Source organism: Acanthaster planci, linkage group LG02, assembly GCF_054643075.1.
Source record: "Acanthaster planci isolate LZ-2023a linkage group LG02, COTS_SCS, whole genome shotgun sequence".
NCBI lineage: Eukaryota > Metazoa > Echinodermata > Asteroidea > Valvatida > Acanthasteridae > Acanthaster > Acanthaster planci.
In genome coordinates this window covers 18474067-18483497 of record NC_141778.1, presented here as the reverse complement: position 1 = coordinate 18483497, position 9431 = coordinate 18474067, and the positions used below count along the sequence as shown (strand labels likewise).

The 9431-nt window shown below is 42.0% G+C and overlaps 1 protein-coding gene across 2 annotated transcripts in view; it reads right to left on the bottom strand.

Annotated features, from left to right (window-relative positions):
* Positions 1 to 3344: 3344 nt before the first annotated feature.
* Positions 3345 to 9431, bottom strand: part of wdr17 (WD repeat domain 17) — a 32349-nt gene continuing 26262 nt past the window's right edge. For both annotated transcript variants that reach the window (XM_022253697.2, XM_022253696.2), the window contains exons 23-25: positions 9042 to 9152; positions 8367 to 8550; positions 3345 to 7925 (exon numbers count right to left, since the gene is read on the bottom strand). In XM_022253697.2, coding sequence (XP_022109389.2) covers positions 7806 to 7925; positions 8367 to 8550; positions 9042 to 9152 — 415 coding nt within the window. In that variant the 3' untranslated portion in view covers positions 3345 to 7805. The remainder of the gene's footprint in view (positions 7926 to 8366; positions 8551 to 9041; positions 9153 to 9431) is intronic.

Genomic DNA, 9431 nt, shown 5'->3' with positions numbered 1-9431 from the left:
ACTCAACATAAAACAAAGGAGAACACATAGTTTTAAGGGAAATGAAAATTATGATGAAATATAAGAAAAATTTGGCTCTAAATTTCCACAGAGTTACAAAAAGGGGAAAACTTCTCTACCACTTCAAAAAACCTCCAAAGAGGGACCTTGTGACCAAAATGCCTCTGAAATCACGTGATTTGATTGCATCTCCTCATCGAGATCCATTGACTTCATGGGATCGTCCTGGCAGTGACTGAAATGGGGGGGGGGGTAAATATCCATCCTCATGTTTGTGCACGCAATCTCTACTCCCCTGTAAAATAGTCTCTCTCTCCCCTTTGGAAAGTGTAGCAGGCCACGGATGGATGGGGGGGTTCATAAATTATGGTGAAGCAAGTAAATGCAAATGACACTAAGGTCAGTTGCTTGCTGTGCTAAACTTAGTACATGTATGTGTTTCTTATCCAACATGGCTTCGATAAGTGTAAGTCCTCACGCGCTCTCGCTGCAACATTATTGCAAGAAAATGAGGATGATTCCGGTTCGGATGTCTCGATGGCATCCGAACAAAGTGGAGATGGTTTCCCGTCGGATACCGGTACCAGCGATGATGATTGGAGTAGCAGAAGTGATGATTCGAGTAGCAGCAGTGATGACCAGCTCGCAGGAGGGCCAGCGCCACTCAGGGCTGGACGTCAGCGTGCACAATGGGCACCACATGTCCGAGGACGGCGTGCGCGTGCTGCAGGAAGAGGGCATAGAGCAAGAGGGCGAGGGGCGCGAGGCACTGCACGAGACCAAGGAGGAGCCGCTGGACAACGGGGAACAGATTTGGGGAACAGATCGAGATCCTACCCCTGGCGGTTGCCGACGAAAGGCGAACGTCGTGACGGAGAGAGCGGGACCAAGGAACCTTGGAGGAGCATCTTCGATCCTGCAGCTCTTCCAACTGTTCATTACCACTGCCATGACGAATGCAATCCTGCTTCATACCAACGAAGAAGGCCTGCGTCAGCGCGGGATTGCCTGGAAAGACCTAGTCGCTATGGAAGTCTCTTCAGCCATCGGCTTACTGCTCTTCCTCGGACTGACCAAGTCCGGACGTGAAAATGTACGTTCCATCTGGAGGAAAGGTCCCTGTGCCCGAAACATCTGCCTTGCTACAATGTCCGGCACGAGATTCCAAGACATACTCGTCATGCTCAGATTCGACGACAAGACGACCAGAAATCGACAAAACGACAAGTTTGCACCAATCCGTGACATTTTCGACCAGTTTGCCGCTTCTTGCCGTCGATACTACAGCGCTGGCGAAAACGTCCCTGTTGATAAACAACTTGTGCCATTTCGTGGACGATGTCCATTTTTGCAATACATGCCAAGCAAACCAGCGAAATACGGCATAAAGTTTTGGCTGTGTGTGGACGTCGACACCCACTACACACTAAATATATTCCCGTACCTTGGGAAACAAAGGGATCAAACGACCGACAACCGTGGCGCCGAAGTAGTGAAGAAACTGATGGAGCCCTTGTACAACACGGGTAGAAATGTCACGTGTGATAATTACTTCACAAGATCGAGACTAGCCATCGAACTGTTACAGAAAGGCTTAACTCTGGTTGGAACGATCAAGCCCAACCGGTGGGAAGTACCTCCGGAAATCTGCCCCAATCGCGTCAAGAAAAGGGATGCCAAGTCATCGGTGTTTCTTTTCAATGGTGACTTGACTCTTGTGTCTTATATCCCCAAGCTGAAGAGGAGCGTCTTTCTTCTCTCCTCAATGCATCATGACAAGAGTGTTGATGGAATCAATCAGAAACCTGAAATCATCAATTTCTACAATAAAACCAAGGGTGGGGTAGACACCGTAGATCAAATGGTGAGTTTGTATTCGGTGCTGAGAACAACAAAGAGATGGCCACTGACTGTCTTCTACAATATGATAAATATCGCGGCATTGTACTGCCAACTGAACCCGGACTGGGCCCGGTGACACACCAGACGAGATTTCTATGAAGAGCTCATCATGGCACTCGTCCGGCCACAAATTGAGCTGCGGGCAGCCAACCCCGTAGGACTGCACACACACACTGTCAGTGCCATTGGAATTCTTGGCTTCAATGTCGTGAGGCAGAGAGAATTAGAACGACAGCATCATCTAAATGCTCCATTGAGAAGAGACTGCTACCTGTGCCCCTCTCGCAGTCAGGGGGGTAAGCAAACGCGAAACAAATGCAGTACCTGCTGTAGAAACGTCTGCCAGGAACACTGTGTGAAATATGTAGATTTTGTGTGCACTGAATGTGGGGGACACTGAGCATTTCATATGGATTTACTTTCTTTTATTCACAGTTTATTGTTTTTAGTTTTAGTTTGTCTTATTTACATTTACTTTGTGTTATCGTCTTTGCCCTCATTGATTCATAATTTTAGAATTTAGTTTTTTACTTTCAACATGTACGTTAATTTTGTTACACCTTCACTTGAGATTTACCTCTTTGTTTTGTAATCACCCTCTTGTAGATTGTTGGTTTTTTGTTCGGGACTTTGTTACCCCTTCCTAATTTTTTCACTGTGTTTTTTTTAATTGTTTTCAAGAATGCTACTGGAAACGAAACTTACCCGTACATTTCTTTGTGTCTGTTCTTTAGCTACCACTCTCTTGATTTTAGTATTTGGTTTCTTTAATCTTGGTTTTGAGGGGCTTTATGAAATGGTTCACATTAATGTTTACTCCCGGTGGAGTCAATTTACTACCTCTGAGAATAACAAATGATGTAGGTCTTCCACAGTCTTGTTAAAATTATCCCCCTCCCTCCACAGACCACGCCCCCAGAACAGACTTTTCCCCAACGTACAATACTTGGAAGCCTTCCTAGGAATGTTTCCATTTGGTTTAGAGTCAAAAAGAAGCAGGGAAATGCATGAGGCTTCTGTTACAAAACACCATGCCGCCCTCTTGTTATGATCAGTTCCCTACCGCAGGCCACGCCCCTAAAAAGGACACTTCCTTCACAAATCATACTGAGAAGTCTGCCTAGGAAGGTTTCCGTGCTTGTTTAACAAAAAAATCGTGTGGCCTGAGTATGGCCAATTTATTGCAGTCTCGTTGAATTAAGTGCCCCCACTGCAGGCCATGCCCAGAAAGGACACTTTCTTCACAAATCATGCTGAGAAGTCTTCCTAGGAAGGTTTCCATCTGATTTATTGTAAAAGAAACAGGAAAATGCATTGAATAGGGATTGTTTCACAACAAACTCAATGTGAGACAATTTGGGCACAATGTGCTGTGGGCGCGGTGAAATCAGCACCCCCACCACAGGTCACGCCCCTAAAAAGGACAATTCCTTCACAAAACGTACTGAGAAGTCTGCATAGGAAGGTTTCCATCTGATTTATTGAAAAAGAAATGGGAAAATACATTGACTAGGGATTGTTTCATGACAAACTCAATGTGAGACAATTTGGGCACAACGTGCTGTGGACGCATTGAAATTGACTACCATGCCTCGTCGGAGGGATCCTGTTTTTAAACTACTGAAAAATATCACTGTGTAGTTGCAGTGGAGTAACTAGTGTATGGGGAGTCTGGTTGGGGTAGTGGCTCTTTCCTTGCTTTCCACCTCTGTGACCCAGGTTCGAATCCCACCTAGGTCAGCATGTGAATTGGGTTTTCAGTCCCTGCCTGATTCTATGGGTTTTCCATGGAATAGTTATCCAGGATTTTCCTCCCACTGCTAAAACTGAACATTTCTTCATTGTCGTCTTTACTGTCTCATCATCTACATGTAGTCACTGGCACTAAATGCACCGTTGGATAAACTGACTTTCAGGGGGCCCTCATTTCCTAGAGGGGGGGCCCCCAATGGGTTGGATCACAGTTAAAACTGACCAAGGCTGACTATCGATAGATTTGTTTTCCCCCTTTTCTAATTTCTGGGGAGGGTGTATCCTTTGAGAGATCTGTATAAGCAATGTTAAACATAATATCCAGTTTCAGCATGCTGGAAGGTACAAGCCATTTCAGAAAAACACAAGCTCATGATTGAAACACGTCTCAACATGACTAGGTTTCCTAAACTGGAACTGCTTTTTTAAAAACATTTTAAAGTTATTTTACCCTGCAAGTATGATTTGAGAATTGCTTTTAAAATCAAAGTCCAACCTGTACAGGCTTGTCATTAAGTATGATCTTCCCCGACGACATCAAGACTACATGTATAAACCAAATATTAACTCATTTTAAAGCACCTGTGCAGTAGATCATACATAGAATTTATAGATACTTGATTCCATAATATAAAAGTATTTGAAATTTCATCTCAATACAAAGAATTTTTCAGATATATTTTTTTACATTTCTTACAGCTTCTTCTTTTGATCATTTTACTGCCAATCATCAATATCTATATCATTTCAAATTCAAAATATACATTCAAGTCAGATTGACAGCAGAGTTGTTCATCACAAACAAAAACTAAAAACTCATTCTTGTCATTAACTCTGAGCCTTAGGGGCTTTTGTTTAAAAGCACTTAATTATAATGAAGAGCCAAACATGAAATGAAAAGCAGCACGAAGGCTGGCAATACATCGGCTCTCTTTTTATCAGAACTGCAGTCAAGCCTTTTTCCCCAATTCATCTCATATGCCCTAACATGAGCTTGTCCAATAGAAATCAAGCTTTCTCAAGGAATTGTTGACGCTGAGTGCTTAGACTGAGCAGCGATACAAGTGTTTCAACACACCCATTTCACAAATGTGCAACATCTGCATTTTTTACCTCAACGCTTGAAATTTTCCCCGACGTCTTTTCTCCAAATATCTAATTTCCCACACATTACTGATGACCTGATTACTCCAATGTGTCGGCCTTATTTCACAGTGTTTGTTCTAATCAACTGCCTTTGGATTCAAGTCACTTGGTGAATTCAGATTAAGACCTTGACTACAGCTCTGCTAGTGTATGCATTCACATTCCCAGCTGATACTGCTTTGCCTAAGGCAGTGTCCGCATCTTGTGTCCAGAGCTAGGTCTAGGTCTCTCCTGGTTGCAAATGCACAGACACATGTTGACAACACACGTAGCCCTAGCTCTTGGCACTCATGTCAGACATGGCACAGAAAGTTAAGCACAACCCTTTTTTGGCGAGCAATAATCTAGGTTACAGTACCTCATTACTGCTAAAACGAATACTCCACAACATTTCAGGACTAAGGTTAATTCCTTCTGAATGCTCAACGGGCAGTTCAGAAGGTCAGTTGTTTTCGTTCACACACCCAATGATAAGGTGCTGTTATTTCAAACAATACTAAAAAGCAAACGCATATAGCTGCAAAATTTGATCGCTTTTGTTCACAACACACTTGAAGTACTGCACTCTTTCATGACACGGCTATGAAGGAAGCATTCTATTTTGTAACTTGATATGTGCATATTTTTAAGATATCATTAGTGGATGGACAAAATTAAACAAATCTGAAACTGTTAACCTACACCTAGGTTAGAACTACTTAAAAACAAAAATTACAGCTGGATTTTGAAAAATTCTGAATAAATCATCTTTTTTTTTTTTTTACAGAGAACTCAATGTTGGTGCAAACTACTACAACTATTGTAGAGAATCTAATGTCCATAAAATATAATGTTTCAATTGACAGCAATCCTATTATGCATAAAACAACATCACAATTACCTTCTCCTCTTGGTTACCTACACTGTCTTTTGCCTAATGTATACAAAGCACAGCTGAAGAAGTTTAGCCTGCTCCCTTCCCAAAGGCTCACAAACTACTGCGTGCACTGAGTAGGGAACTAATCTAACTGATGACAAGAAATAAATCTGTGTTCATTGATTCAAGAATCAGTAAGAACAGACTTATCCGAGGAGTCCCCATTACAGTGCCACCAATGCCACATGTGAGTATCACACAAGTGCTCAAGTTGAAGGTGCACGTGCACTCTTGTAAGTCATGACGCAGGCAACACTGGTTTCTGGATCTTGTCAAGGGCTGTTCTCGGGGAGGCAGGCAATAGAGCAGAGCAACCTAGCCTCAGATTAGCTGAATTTCTTTTAAAACTCCATTTAAGTGCATAGTCTGTACATGTACAAGTGGTAATTAACATTACTGCTAACGGGTCATTTGGGAGACATTCCCGTAGGAACGTGCACAAAATTTTTCCAACTTTACTGTCCCATAATTCAATATTCCCTAGTCTGATCTGAACCAAACTTCTGTATGTTTTCAATCTATCATCTCTCAAAATTTGGACAATAACATTCGGCCTCCTTCTGGTAGTTTGAAAATAGGGAGACAATGAAATGTCTCCCTAAAAGCCAATGTCTCCCTAATGCTGAAAAATTTACCACAAAATGTCTCCCAAATGACCTATTTGTAAATATTACCGGTACTTTGCCAATCCATTTGGATTGCTCACAGCGCTGCTTTCAAGTAGGAAACACCATTTGGACAATTTGTGCACGCAGAAAGTAGCTGAATACCAATCACACAAATGCAAGACTGCATTACAGCTTGGCAGTTCGCCAGTGTACACTAGGCAAGCTTTTCAGTGGTCAGAGAATTTGCTTTACAGCTGGATGAAATTTACCCGTGTTTACTGTAAAATAATTCAGTGAGTGGACACTGCCTACCTAATCTCATGTTATACTGAAACAACATCCTTTTCATTCAGTTCCTATTTCACAATGTTCCCAAAACTCTAAAAAGAAACTAAAGCGGTTTTTGGAATTTCTATTCACATTCTAAATTTTACAGAAAACTGCATAGCCACAGTCACCGTGGTAACAGATTTGTAACCTAAAGAACTAAGTTTCATAATTTGGAAAGAACACAGTGACTTTTCTTAGTTTCAAGGAACATTTAGTTGAAGTACCAGTTCAATGACTCTAACACCAGCTCCACTAAGAGATGAACAAATAAGAATGACAGTGTCTGGTCTGTTGTCATCAATATAAGCTAAAAATAGGGAAGTCTAAATGAACACTGCACCTGCTTGGCATACAAAAATTTCACCACAAATAAAAACACTGGCCACTGGAGTTCTGGCCCCCCAAAAGGCTGCAATATACAAGTTCTGTCACTTCACACAAGGCAACCAAACAAATGCAACATAACAACAAACACACAGTAAACAAATCCACAGCTATCTTCAGTTGCACAAAGAAAACTCAAACAAGATGCAACCCCGTGACCCCCTTTGCACAGACTCGGGACTGCACAATCTAAGCTCTCCAAGCCTAGGTGGGCAATCTCTGACTCTATGAGTGTCTTCAGCTATTACTGTGCATTTTGTTGATGGCTATACAAAGCATCAGATGACCTGTGTACAGATTACACTGGGCACTGACAGTCACCTGCTGTAGAAAGTGCGAGTCATATTCAACTGTGAGTAGTGGTCTTTCAAAACATCTTGCACACTGTTAATCAGTAGGATACATAAATATATTTCACTGGGATAATGTCCCGGGTGAAACCGAAGTTTGCCCCAAAATTGAAAGGTGACTTTTCTGTCATCGGAATTTTCAACAGATCCATATCTAAAAAATGCATAATTTACACTAAGGTTTCAGTTTCTTGCAAAGCATAGTATTCTTGAGGGAAACTTCAAAAGGCCAGTTTTGCTTTTTTACAAAACCACAGAATGTGGTATTTAGTATTGATAACAAGATTGCCTTGTGGATTGCCCTGGTCAGTCAGTGAAGTCAGGAAGAGAAATCTCCATCCAGGAGATATTGTGTTTTCTCTGTCACACCTTCCTTATGAAGAGGCTGAAGGTTTATGATACGGCTGGTACCCATCATCAGAATGGATTCATGGTTGCACCGGTTCCCAGCGGGGAGAAAGGGTTAACCTTGGCCCACATCAGGGCATCGTTGAGAGCGATAGCAGACTTGCCATCCTCTAGGAAAAACACAGGACCCTGGAAAAAAATCAAAACCAGGAGATTAATGTCAAAACTTTGAAAAGGAATATCAAGAACAAACACCGTTCAAACTGGGACCAGCTGCAGTGTTTTTGGACAGCTGGTAAAGAAAAATGTGATGGAAAAAAGACAGCTTTTGAGAAATCAACTCAATGAGCCAGCTAATGCCAATGGTAATTCCTGGCCGTGAATGTGAGGGAGAATTTTTTTACGAGGGATTGTTTACGAAAGAAAGTAAATGCAGTGATTCACAGAAAGCATTAAAACATAAAATACACTTTGGAATAACTAAATACATAATATGTATCACATCTTCCCAGTTGCAGTACTGAATTAGGATACAGGAAGAAAGTCTTGTATTCAATTTTTTCTGTTGAACATGGAGTTGAAAATACAGCGATCCCTGGGAGTGAGGGTGCAATACGCACGATGACTGACCTGAATCCTGGCACCCGTCAGGAAAGACATGTGGACATCAGAGTGGCATGGAAGCCGTGATCCGGCCACCAGGTCAATGCCACATTCTAGCTCCGTCTCCTCGGCCCCCACCCGCTGGATGAGCACATTGTAGACAGCTGTCTGGGCTTCGCTGAGAGGCCTGGTGTCAGGGGAGCTTGCTTTCCTAGACCGTGAAGTGAGGATATTTCTTTATAATGACTGACTGCCTTAACAGGTATGTGACTGATGTATTGACAACTGAGAAATGGAATAATGCTTACTGATTACTGTACATAATTAATCTGCACAATTAATCTTATCTGCACAATTAATCAATCTGATCAATAGTGACTACAGTTAAATGATTGATAAATCCCTTAACCAGTACAAGAATCAGTAAATCAATATACGGATAGCAAAGTTTACATAAGCATTCACTTTTTTAAGGAAAATAAAAGAGCAATGTGAAAGCACTTCTGAAAAAAATGACCTTGATATTTTTTGCAGCGTAAAGTTATAAAAAATGGTAGTGGTTAATCTGCTGCAGAGAACACCGTTTTGACGTTCTCGAAACAAGACAGGACACATGTTACCATACAGGTAAACTATGGACGGCCATGAAGACCAGGAAACGCTATGGAAACAACCAAGCCTGGAAGTAACCAACCCCTGTACCTTTCTTCATACTGCCTGTGTGCTGTCCACGCATCCAGCTCACTTTGCACCTGTTCCTCAGTCAAAGGCACGTCAACTTCCGTGTCCAGGTCTTTCTTCATCAACATGCTCCTAGAGTGAGTCCAAATAATCCAGTAAAATTCCCACCAAGGCAATTAATCATTACAATCAACTGCACCCAGTACAAACTCAAGATGGTACTCTGTAGTACAAGGTAGCGCAGGACCAAGTGTTCTGAATGCCTTAGGCACTAGTGTTCCATAGGCCTTTCTAAGTCACGTGCACCTGCATCAAGTTCATTGTGCCATTAAGCACTTGAGCCTCACATTTTACGTTAATACCAAGCTATACTAATATTCTACGTACTAGCCAGTTAGAAGCTTTTCCAAT